Genomic DNA, 13,549 nt, shown 5'->3' with positions numbered 1-13,549 from the left:
CAAATTAGTGCTGAAGCTGATGGCAATCTCCTTAGTTGTGTAGCTATTTGGTCATAAATCTAAATAATTGGACACATTTGATGTGATGATGGTGTAAGATGAAAAAACAGGTCAATTTCTTTACAAAATGTTCCTGTGCCAAATTGAATGTCTAAAACAAAACTTCCAACAACAAGAATTATTTCTAAGTAGCAATGCATCTTGCATGTCATTAGAGGGGAGTTTCTGGCTTCAGGCCTGTCAGAACCTCATGAAGCGTTTAAGCATGCAAATGTCCTAAAGATCCACTTCCATGCTTTCATTTGAGTTCACACACAGTCATCACTCACTTCTCTTCCTTCCCCAAGTGAACACAAACCTCAAAATCAGGCGAACACAATTACAAATAGACGTGTCAACTTGGAGCATGCATATTTGCTTCACCTTTTCTTTAGCGTGTGGACATATTTTCTGGATCAACCCGATTATAGCAGCCAAGGGGCTATAGTAGCCTGGGCTGACCCCAATGCTGGGCTGCTTGTGTAACAGTGAGGTGTGAAATGATTCTGCAAACGCCTCGCAAGCACTTACTTAAAACTTGTTCAAATCTGATCAAACCTCTTATACACTCAATCAAATTTACATTAACTCAATGGATAAACAGACATTCCCCACATAATAGGAGTTGCATTGGGACTGGTCGTTTCATATAGATGTGGCATTTAAGGGAACTGACAGGATGCGTAACGTACACCACATCTACATGTGCATGTAATATCATACGCACAGCCCACATGCACCATATTAACAGACGTCCCCTTACACCTTACACATAGTGCAGCGCTGCATCAAACACCTACACGCCTGACCTAGAAAATAGTTTTACACATGACGATCCCCATGTAGAGGTTTAAGCATACTTCTAATGATTTATCAACTCTTCACATATAAATGAAGTGTGTGTGAATGAGAAACATGATCTATTAATATGCTCATATGGTGTTGCTGGGGAGAGGGTCGTTTTCCAGTGCACTGCGTACAGTCACCAATCATGAGCTCCGGGCACCAGAAACGGTGCCATAATGTGATAACTCGGCTTCACACATTTGACAGCGATTCCTGCGCTACAATTCTACAGGGATGATACGGGGGACACACAGACCTTTATACACAGAGATATCAGATCAAATAATATGCTGTGTGAGTTTGTAAAATCTGTTGTTTACTAAAAAGCGTTTCTTCCTCGAAGAAAAACTTTAAGCTTAAACATGTCAGACACATGACTTTAACAATTTCTGCAATATATGAAATCCCCCCCGAAATGCTATTTAAATACTGTTTTATTTATTGGTCCTTGGAATCAAATGCAAGATTCAGAGAAAAGTGGAAAAATATTATAATTTCTATATTCTCCCAAACAAACTCTGGAAATTACTTGAAGTAACTTTGAATCAAAATGTTTTGCTTCAACCTTTGTAGTAGAAATGTTAAGAAATAGGTCACTAATCACATTACTCACAGAGGAAAAGGGGACTTATTTGGGAGTCTAGTAATTCCAGTAGATTATAGCTCTGTGGTTCTGGGAGCAAGATTTAACACAGCAGCTAGCCACATAATCGCCTGTGTCAATGATGTTTTTGAGTATATATATATATATGATATTAACAACTCTACTGTATCAATCCTCATGCATATGATCATCAGTTTTTACTATGTGTCTGCCTCTGATATACACATTTAATGTTTTCTTCTGTTTCCCATGTGCTCCTGTCTGCTTGTATCTCTTCTCCAGTGTGACACCACTGACTGGCTCGTCTTGCTGCGTGCACCGTTTGTTTGGTGTCTGCTGCCGCTCTGTTAGCTGCGCAGCACTAGAGGTGATATAAGTATGCTTAGAACAACAGGCCTGCTATTCCCTCTTCGCTTTCTGCTTAGTGGTGCCCTGGGCTGACCCTTACAAAGCATCCAAGCTCCAAGGAAACTCCTTAGACAAGCTAGATGGGGGAGGGTAGACTTAAACATGGGATAAGAATCTTGGCAAGAGGGTGAGGAAGGGGAGATTAAAGGGGAAACAAGTTGGAATGAGACATGTAAAAGGCAACAGCTATGATGTGTGTGTGTGTGTGTGTGCTTACCTGGCTGGAGGCCTGTAGGATCTTGGAGCGGAAAGGCACAATGGCACACAACACAGACAGGAACCAGAAGATGAAGAGGACCCCCGAGGACTGAACCCCACGTAACCTCTCAAACTGGATCAGAAACGTGGCCAGCAGCTGAGAGAGGGAGGGGGATATTAAGGGAGATTCCGTGTTAGATTAGCCGAGAGAGGATCACTGAGGGCATGTGAGGTAAAACGTGTTCTGGCTGGGTCAGTATTTCGTGCTGATTGTTCTTCCATCAAGTGCTGCTGGCTTCTCTGTATCCTGACATAGCCTCTATTAATACTATACACTGCTCAAATACACTGCTCTACAACTGCATTTACATGAGCACCAGTATCCCGGTTATTATCGGGTTTTTGAAGTATCCCATTTTTTTTTGTTTAAGCATGTTAAGGTCTGAGGAAGAAAACGCACATTATGGGGAAGTGAGCCCCTGCTTATTCAGGTTATTACCACATTAGCGACACATCCAGATTGGTGTTGGAGACTTCATGTTCCTGTGTGAATAGAGTCCCTTCACACAGTGCCCCTTCTTCTCCTTTCCTTTCCCCTTCTTGATGATAAACTCAGCACAGCCTCTATTCTTTTTTTTGTTCAAACAAGTAAGTTGCTAAGTTAACGGTGACGATAATGTTGTCATTGTGTTGAGTCAATGTTGTCAGTTGAAAAAGAAAATCTTCATCAGGTGATCTGGGCTGCTGACTGAGCTCAGAGTGAACTAGAGGTCCTTCGCACTAAAGCTGCTGGACCTGAGACGTCTTGTTTTTTAAAACAGACTGAGCAGACTTATTTGGTGTTTAGATCTTCATCTCTAAAAATCTAAATAAAACACCAAAATCGTTGCAGTTTTTGAGCAGGATAAATGTGAATGTTGTTCAATGCCACGACTTTCCTATTAGAGAAGCTGCCTTGTGACCGGCTGGAGAGAGAGGACCTGGACCTCCCAACTGCTTCACTGGCTCACAGAGCGCAGACTGTGGTAGCTCAGGTATGACTGTGTGCAACCACGTGAGAGTTAGTGGGGCCTTCCTGAAAAAGGAAGTGTTCCTTTCAGGAAACCTTCCCAATCTAAACAGAGCCTCTTATCTTCGCTTCACTTCTGTTGGTTATCGAGCTTCACTGGTGGGGGGTGGGATGAGGGATACATGTGCACAGTTTAGCCCAGGAAGACTGTTTTCTTATTCGCCTGTTGAGGGGAGAAAGTGTCTCTGTGCTGACCTCAAATCTCAGTTCAACAAGAGGACGTATGAGACCACTCTGTGACACCACAGCTAGTTTGGAGGCTGTCACGGTCCAGTTTAAAACGTGCACAACTCTGATGAGGAAACTTGAAGCCTCCAGCGCACACAGAGAATTATCTAAGTAAAATTAGTGCAATCCAAAAACTTAAAAGCAATTCATTTTTTGTGGACAAAACACAACGCAAAAGCTGTGTATTTTTATATATTGTAAATCATCTCTGTAATGTGATCTAGTGGTGAAAAATATTTAGAGACAATCTTTTGTAACTGCTCCAACACTTTAGCAAACATGCTTTATAGCAGCATTTCATCTTAATTTTGTCTTCTAGATTTTTTGAACGTAATTCAGAGTTTCTCCAAGGCAAAGATACCTGACTGACTAATAGTGTTGGAATATTTTTGCAGGTTTAGTGAGACTCATTTTTAGACTGTGTTTTATGATTAGACCTCACTGTGTGCTCTGTACAAGCCTGGATTTGCATATGAAAATATGTTCTTCTGTATTTCCCTTATAAAATCAACACAGTGTGCCAATGATGCATATTTACATGCCTCCATGAAGGAGATTGTGTTTCCCTTTGTTTGTCTCTCTGTCTGTTAGTTAGCTGGATTACGCAAAGACTACTGGATGGATTATCATAAAACTTGGTGTTAGGATGTGGTACGGGTCAGGAAAGAAACCATTAACTTTTGGTGCATATTTATGTTCCTGGATAAACAGGCCGTCGCTTCCTCAGCAACAATAGTTGAAACACTACATTACGTCATAATCTGCAGGAAGAATTTCTCTCCTGTCTGCAAGAGTGAGTGTGTGTGTGTGTGTGTGTGTGTGTGTGTGTGTGTGTGTGTGTGTGTGTGTGTGTGTGTGTGTGTGTGTGTGTGTGTGTGTGTGTGTCTGCTTTTCACAGCAGAGCTTTGGGGAAAGTATTAACAGACATGAGACTAAGTCGGTTAGAGGTCATAAATGTCGGTTTCGATACATTTTCAATTAATTGCCCAGACCTATTAATGAGAGCAATTTGGTGCAAGTATGAAAGGGTAAGCAAGTTAAACATAAACAAGCTCTTTGAACAAAAGGATGGAGTATTAGATTACCCCAGAGTTACATGCCCTCTTAAAAAAAGAGATGAAAGACGAATTCTTTTGTAACAGTTCCTCAGATGGACATACTATATCCTCACCATGGTCATGCCAAGAACCAGCGGGGTGACAAAGTAGATGGGCGGGTGGCCGTTTCCCTGCCGCAGTTCGTGGAATGTGTAGAAGAGATCTGTCCAACACACTATCCATAACAACAAGCCAAACACCTGAGAGCGATAAGAGAGAAAAGAAAACAGACATTAAATATTGTAAAAACAGAGGCTGCTAACCCACTAAACATTACACACTGGGAGAGTGTTTCTGGCCAGTCGGTTTTCATCGTTGGCCAAGTGGATGAATTATGATGACACCTAAAACATTATTCATACCCAGTGAAGTACTGTTCAAACCAACCGATACATCAGTCCAACTTTACTTTCATAGATCATATTATTTTTTCAGTCATATGGTGTAAGAGGGCTAGTTAAAACGGTATGGACAGTTTGCTGGTAGTGCGTTGATCTATGTATGAAAGGTAAATGTGGTGTACTGCCTGGGCTCTAATTATATATATTTTATGTTTAAAATATTGTGAAGTTTACTAGTTGTTTGCAGATATTCTCAAGATATGTGAATATACTTTTGGAGGACATGGAAAAAGCACTGTAACATTTTAAGAGGTTGTGATATAAATGAATATAAATTAAGTGATATTTATGTTTTTGGGAAATTGATAAAAAGGAGGATTATATTGCAGTATCAACAGAGATGTGGGAGGACTCATGTCAAGGTTTTGGTTGTAATTATAAGCTTTCTTGAGCTGCACTTTCACCGTGGGAACATTGTTCAGGAACTATGAACTGTAAGCAACAGAGTTTGAAATAAGTTCCGGGGAAATCTTTGGTGATTGGTGAGGTACCCCAATGTTATATTTTTAGCCAGTCAATCCCTACAATATCCATACAATGTATTACTTTGAGTCAAGCATTTCGGGTGTTTTGCGCTTCGTTACAAGGGCTCCTCTCTTTTGATCCATCTCCTCCGTGTTTTCCGTCTTTGTAATGTTCCTAGATTTATTTAGTGTCATCACTGTTGTATAATCTGCATAACTGCTGTCTGTTGTAAACCAAATTTCCCCCCAGGGATCAGTAACGAATTTCTGATTCTGAACTTAATGAGTAAAGTAAACGTGTGACTGTCACTCTTTGCTTGACTATGTGCGTGCTTTGATGTGTACAAGTGTCTTAGAAGGTTGGTGAAAGTTTAGCAGAGCGTCAGTCAATATTTTGTGTTAACAGTGGTGTTGGAAACTGAAGTGCAGGAAAGAAAAATGAATTAAGGAAAAGATGAAGCTCCCTCTCACCGTTTTGAACCTGTTCATAATGGACATCATGATGTAGCCCTTGTTGTTCCTCTTGAGATAGAAGAGGTAGACTGGGCTCACGGCCCACAGGTAGATGCACGGCAGCCATGATAAGACAGACAGCTGGAAACACTCTGTGAGGTCGGGCCGCTCTGTGTGGAACGTCTGATTGGCTACCTGCACAGACACACAAGATACAGGGATCAGCGCTTTAGTTTACAGACCAACATTTGTTATCAGGCAACACCAAACAGTGTTATCTGAACCTCTCCCACTAATCGAGAGCGACAACACTGTCTAAACAGTGCACACATGTGTCAGCCCACCTCCACCACCCACACAAACAATTTCATCAGAGCAGATGTTTTCCTTAAACTGAAATCTGTAAACAGTTGCTTGTCTCTATAGTCACGGGGGCAGGATACATGATGGGAAATCCATTTTCTCACATATTAGATACTCGGCTTACAAGTCAGTCCAGGAACACAACTTTCTGAGAGGCAACAACAAAGAGGGAAGTTAAAGGTCAGAGCAGCAGTGGCCTGACAAACACTCTTCTGACCGTTGAATATTAGCTCACTAAAAACATTACTTTGGTTTTTATAAACTGAACTTGGGTTCAAAAGCTGGTTCTGTTTAGATAAATACTAAACACAAAATACCAAATAACACAAAAAAAATGTACTTTCCTGGATTTGATGTGCGTCACAATGCTGCCAGTGTGTGATTTTACAGTGGTTTACAGTTCTTGAGGATGTTTGGACATGAATCATTTGCCATTATCTACAGTTCCTTGACAGTTGATTCGATCCCCGAGAAACATTAAATGGGCTGCTGCCACCAAACCAAACAAAGCCAGACAAACATTAGCTCACTTGGGACCTTTAACATAATTTTTCCTCAGTTACACAACAATATTTCAACTTACAGGAATCAAACAGTTAGCGCCACGTGGTTTCCTCGGTAAGGTACCACAGTGCCGATGATTAGTCAAGGTGTAGGCTATTACAGGACGAGGAGTTTTCATGATGCGCCTCCCTAGATACAAGACTACCAACAGACCAAAGGAGGCTACTGTCCTAGGGACCCTAGATTCAGACTGTAAAATATGTTTGACAGACAAAATGTAACTGATCTGGAACCCATATCTAGAGCTTCTTTCAGTCTGCTCCTATTCATTTTAGGATGAAAAAGACATGCCCTGCACGTAGAGGATGCTGAAGAAGAGATCAACTTTGAAAGACACCAAAATTCGATAGAGTTTGGCAATAAGGGCTGAATGGGGTCAGTGTCGATGTGCTGTAGGCAATAACACGTGATATCTGCAGCAGAATTTATGAGTTATGTGAGATATGTAACTCTATAATAATATGTATGTACTTGAAACAGCTCACACTCCTCTGGAAAATGGCCAGTAAAAAAAAAAAAGTTCTGTAAGACAAACTTAGCTCAACATTGTATGAAAACAATAGGATTCATTCATTTTGCTGATGAGGAACAATAACTGACCACTAAGGAGGACATCCGGAGGAGAAAGGTAAACATGAATGACTGGGATTATGCAGCCCTCACACCGTGGTTATTGTGCTATACTGGACTAACACAGTTGAAGGCCCACCCACAGATAGAATCAAGATAAATACAGCTGCCGCTCTCCAGCCAGTGTCCATGCATCACCACCCCCACCTGCTAAAATATGTGTGTACGGCTTAGTGTGTGTGTGGATATATGGACTCTAGTAACTCAAGTAAATAGTAGTAAAGCAAAGATACACATCCAAACAGTTTTTACACGTCTTTTATGAAGGATTGCGCTTTAAGAGGGGCTGTCTCCTATATGAAGCTTCATGTGTATCAACCAGACATGAAAGTGGTGCTACTCTTCACATCTGTCTCTCAGTCAAAACAATCAAAGCAGTAACACAATGGATATATTTTAGATGTAAATGCTTTCTCATTCAGGTTAATACAGGCACAATCCTGCACCCAAATAATATTTGTGCACTCTCCATCATTGTTGCGGTGTTTACCTTAGAAGTAATGGCATCTGCACTGTTTGCATTGCAAATTGGTGAAAGGCACAACTTACACACCCTTCATACAACATTTCTCCTTCCACAGGTCACTCTGGAGAGCGGGAGAGCAGCTGATAGCACGTTATTTGTGTATGTGTGTAACGCACAGAGCAGGGGAAAGGTAAATGTCAAATTTAACAGCATTCAGATATCTGCACTGCACACTGGGGGAAAGTCCGTGAGTAAATAAAATGTTTAAGGACTGACCATACTGCACAAAGGCTGGCTCTCTTCACATTAATTCTTACCATGATGACAAAGGCCCTGTATTAAATGAGTTTTCTTCTATGGTGGCTCATCTTTCACTTCCATGTGACCATATAAGACTATGGAATGTTTGACACATTTGTCACAATTTAGCATTTCCACTTTGAGAACCCACTAAAGAAAATAATAATAAATGAATTGACTTCAAGTCCCCTTGATATCCCTGATTTTATTTTTAAACCCATGAATTATTTTCTAAGAAATCAACCAAAATGTTGAAAAATACTGATCTATTAAAATTCATGAATCTGCAGTTGGACACAAAAATATATGCACTCATGCTCTAAAAATGACCGCAGGAAATAGAATAAACCCTTGTGAAATACACATATTGGCTTTTTGCCATTTTTAAAAATAGCCTCCGATAGTGACAATACTGCATATGACCTACACCTGATGTAACTGCTAACCAGTAGTTTTGATACATTATTCTTCGCACATTAAGGCATATATCTACTGAAAGAGTGAGAAACAATACATCTAATGGTTAAGGGAGTATGGTGCACACGATGCACTCCTCATCTCATCTAACACAGAGGGTGTTCCCATCCAGTGCGAAACTGAACATTTTGTAACTCCACAGGTGCACGAGGCTGCAGAGCCCACACTAACTGCAGAATACCGTGCCTTTATTCCATCTCACAGACTTTCAAAGCAGTTATCTAAACACTTAAGACCCGAAACCTGAAACTTCAACAAAAGATGTGATTAAAGGGGAGAGGTGCTTTGCAGTTACAGCCAGCCAGTAGAGATGGGAGGATTTCTTCACTTAAATGAAAGGGGGAAAATAAAACACAAAGAGTCTGAAAGAACTCAACTATGACAAGGAGCAGACAGCGCTAACCTACAGGTCTGGAATTTTCCTCCTCTCTCAGAATATTCTTAATTCCATCATAATAATCAAATTCTAAACAAAATGGATTTTGTTGATTGTGAAAATGAATAATCAATCATGAAAAGCAGCACTATTGGGACTGTCTGCCCGGGCAGCTGCACTAAGTTCACTACATGACGGGCGGGAGTCACTTTCACTGATTGAGAATGAAATGTAGGTCAAGCTGCAGCAAGAAATCCATCAGCAAATATATAATAATGGCAGAGAGTTCACAAATCAACTCATTCACAGAGAGTGATTTATACTCAGAGCAAATGAAAAACTCTACTAGGAAATTCCAAACCTCTGAATAAGCAGTAAGCCTTCGATGTAATCAGCAACCCGCGGGCTCATCTCAAACATATGCAACCTGATAAACATGGCCTGATGTGGGCAACTACACCCAGAGAGTCACGTCTCTAACTTATTTAACAAATGTAGATGTTGAATAAAAATACTCATACAAGTAATATATTTCTTGTTGTATTGGTTTGCTCTCTTATCAATATAATGTCTTTTAGGCAAAACTACTCATAATCATAACTCTTGCACAGCACCTAGTTATTATCACAGGGAGGTTTAACAGCCATATGGATAGAGAAATCACCTAGTGAACATAATCAATGTTAACAGACACTGGACCATATGTAGTCAGGTAACATGCAATCTCAGAGCCCATCATCTGACGACGAATTAGCCTTTGGGGGGCAACAGACAATATTTTGGGGCTTCTATATGATGTAATCTCAGTGATACAGTGACATTTTGCTTGACAGTACTGCTGAGGTTCACTGATGCAAAGCTTGAATGTGAAGCAGCAGCAGGATGTGCTCAATTTGCATTAAATGGTCTGTATTTATATAGAGCTTTTCTAGTCTAATAGACCAATAATAGAGCAGATCTGAGAAATAGCAGACATTAATATGTCACACACCTAAACGATGCAACATGTTCTGACTGAAGCGATTTGTGCAATGCTTTAAGGCGAGGTCACATTGCTTCTTCCCCAATTCATGTTTGATGCCCAGACAACGGACAAATTCAAGCATGCCTTTTTAACATGCATTTATTCGACAGGAACAGTGCTCAATGATTAACATAAAAAAACTTGATACTTTTCATCTGTTGTCCATAGTCAAGTCTTGATGATGACCTAAAATTCCGTTCGCTGACTGAGGCTGCAGTGAAAATGTACTGTATCTTGGTGCACCATGGTGCTTTACCTAAGCCAGAGGTACAACACTTCTTAATATCATATCTGATAAATCCAATGTCCAACAGCCAACAGTTTAAATTAATACATATTCTCTGCTTAGCTTAGCTTTATTATATATTATAGACACTATGTGAATCTGGCTTTAGGCTCTAATCATAAGCACTTAACTACTGTTGATCAGAACACTAAATGTCATGTGATAAAACATTGAAAATAAAAAATTAAACTGCTAGGATACGGTGTCTGCAGTGGAATATATAAATCTGCACAAGCTTCTGCAGTGAAATCAACAACATGCTACTGATGAATCAGTTCAAATCACTCAACATGCTCCCACAAGTCTCACAGGTGGTGCAGGGGTGACAGACTCAATTTAGGGTGTTTAGAGTATTGAGAGGTTTAAGAAAATCAATTGCAGCAGGCTGTCCATCTGTTCTCTGTCGGACTGAGAAGCTGACGAGTGGCATGAATGCAGGGCCAACAACAGTAAAGAGTGCATGAGGAAAGGAATTGCTGCTGTCCATGTTTGCCTACACTCTGACATAGAAAACATCTGCCTTATTATTATGGATCCGTGTTCTCCATAGATTACCTGATACAACCGATTTCCTTATGCAGAGTACAGGACAGACATTCCTATTTGTAGTGGACAAATAGGAATGATGAATTAGGGTAAATTGCTTTCTTAAAGATAATAAATCACAGACGACCCATGATGTAACTATACACAGGTTTAAACTTACACATTCTAAAAATTGAATTGACATTTTGTTTAAAGCAACGTTTAATCACAAAGCCGAGGTCCTGACACTCAATTCGTGCTTTTTTGCTGGTTCAGCAATCTTTCAGATCAGGAAATAACACAAAATGTGGGGATTTCCTGTGAAATGTAGCATATTAGTGCAGTGTTTGAAACAGGATTGGCCGACAGTAGTTAAAAATGCAATATATAACACAATAGGGGTTGGCGATTTATCAAATACACTCGATGTATCGCGGCTTGTACCAAGTGCGACATATGAAATGAGTATAATGGTACCATCGAGTATAAATTGTCACGTGAATGTTTTAAGCCGTCATCATGAAACTCTTTGAGTTTCTCTTCTCTCTCCTCATGCCCCTCTCAGAGCAGACTGCTCACTCCCCCGCCTATCCAGAAAACTCTCCTGTGCACATGCATATGTTTTTATCAAAAGAGGAGGGAAGAGACTCAGAGAGCATGGAGAGAGAGAGAGAGAGAGAAAGAAAGAGAAGAGGCCCAGCGAGTTGACGTGTTCAGAGACGGTTATTGACAGTTTGTTCATATTCTTTGTGAACGCTGAACCGAACTAATCAGTTTACAAATGATGAAAGTTGAACGTGAGCAGGGTTCACTCCAGCGAGAGTGGACGCTTGTGCGTGTCTGTGATGAGAGGCGCGTTCACATGAAGCAGCCGGTCAGTGACTTGGTTGAAGAACAAAGGAAACAAACAGTGAAAGCACAGAGTTTCGTCTATGATCCACAGCTTCTCAATGATCAGACATTTATATTCCACTTGAAACAAGGTCATTTACACCGAGTTTTAAGCCTAAACGTCCACTGATATCTTCCGACGAGGTGCATTCATTAGTACGTGATTTAGCCTAAAAATATTGCGTATTTGGTTTAGGCCATATCGCCCAGTCCTATAATAATCATCAATCCAAAAGCAGTCAACAAAATGCCTATTGTATCACTACACTATACAGTCATTATCAGTGACCAGTAGTAAGATTTGTCATTTATGGCATGCAAAGCCTTGTAGCAGCATATCTCTGCATTTCACCAATTCAATCGGGTTACAGATAGCAAACATTAACTAACTGGTGTGAAATTCTGGACCTTCCCACCAAACGTGCCTTGTCATCATGAGTTGAGATCTTTCATTTCAGCTTGAACTCCCCCCTACAGTATCCTAACCCAAACTGAGGAAGAAAAACTATTGCAGACATAGGCAACAGTATATAGATGACTCAGTCTGTGAGAAAACTCATCTTCCTGCTTGGCTGTGCCTTCTTACAACACACAAGTGTAATCCAAGCTGCCGTTGACAGACTCAATTGTTGTTATCTAATGCTGGTGATAAACAGGCTTTGGATCAGCCTGTTAATGTGGGCCCTAATGTTTCACACATTCTGTTTGCTTCTGCTACACCTCAGTTTTTTGTAATTGGAGAACACACGGTCAATACATGAGTGTTACTGTCCACATCAGAGTGAACAGTGAATCACCATTGCTTTAGATACGTATCAAATATCTTAATTGCTGTTTCAACAATGTAAAAAGGTCACATTATCGAGAATGTCACCAACTTTCCCGAAAAAACAATCAAAAACACACAGATTCCACGTCCTAACCCTGTGCCGATTTAGACTTAGCATGGCTGACTGATGTCACTCAACAGCCGACAATCTGCAAACTGTCAGAAATCAGCTACCATTGAAAAGCTGAAAGCGAAGTGCCTCACGACAAAACCAACACTTAACAAGACATAAACACTTCAACAATTACATGGCAAAAGACACAGTGCCAAACCAAGTAGTTGAGAGAAATGGTTTTAAAGTACATACTTAACACCCCTGGCTGAGAATATCTAAATCAAATAGCTCCTCTTAAATTCTAGGATTCATGTCTCTAATGAATAAAGGTCATAACGACATATTTTGGAAATCTCACCACACAGTCCAATTAAAATAGTTTGCATAATGAATCAGAGGAGGTTTGCACAGTTTCCAGAGAATTGTAGAAGTTTCCCATTTTCAGGATTTTTCGAAGTTCAAATCTGTCAAATGTTCATGTACCTAGTTTTTGATTCTCCTAATAACTCAATAATTGTTTAAAAAGAAAACAATTTCCACAATAACAAGGCTAAACAGATGAATGTTATATTGTATAAAACTGTCTTCTATTTTTTTGGGGTCAGCTCTTATCTGCACAATCACTATTACGTAGCTGACATTTGCAGAAAACGTGGAAAAAACACGCACAGAAACACACACACACACACACACACACACACACACACACACACACACACACACACACACACACACACACACACACACACACACACACACACACACACACACACACACACACACACACACACACACACACACACACTTTACATTGACCCCGAATCAAAGTTTATATAATAATTGAAATTGATTGTAGACATCTATAATGAGAAACCACACACACACATAAAAGACAAAAGTGGTTTGAATCTTACTATGTAATTACAGATGTTGAAAATTGTGGGTTTGAGTAGTTA

The 13,549-nt window shown here is 40.2% G+C and overlaps 1 protein-coding gene across 3 annotated transcripts in view; it reads right to left on the bottom strand.

Moving 5' to 3' along the window:
• The window catches only part of abcc3 (ATP-binding cassette, sub-family C (CFTR/MRP), member 3), a 47,938-nt gene that overhangs the window by 27,807 nt on the left and 6,582 nt on the right, over nt 1-13,549 (bottom strand). For all 3 annotated transcript variants that reach the window (XM_047338257.1, XM_047338259.1, XM_047338256.1), the window contains exons 2-4: nt 5,826-6,002; nt 4,564-4,689; nt 2,115-2,252 (exon numbers count right to left, since the gene is read on the bottom strand). In XM_047338257.1, the coding sequence (XP_047194213.1) occupies nt 2,115-2,252; nt 4,564-4,689; nt 5,826-6,002 (441 nt within the window). The remainder of the gene's footprint in view (nt 1-2,114; nt 2,253-4,563; nt 4,690-5,825; nt 6,003-13,549) is intronic.

Source organism: Hippoglossus stenolepis, chromosome 21, assembly GCF_022539355.2.
Source record: "Hippoglossus stenolepis isolate QCI-W04-F060 chromosome 21, HSTE1.2, whole genome shotgun sequence".
NCBI classification, from domain to species: domain Eukaryota; kingdom Metazoa; phylum Chordata; class Actinopteri; order Pleuronectiformes; family Pleuronectidae; genus Hippoglossus; species Hippoglossus stenolepis.
The sequence above is the reverse complement of the archived record's forward strand: the minus strand, read 5'-3'. Positions and strand labels throughout refer to the sequence as shown.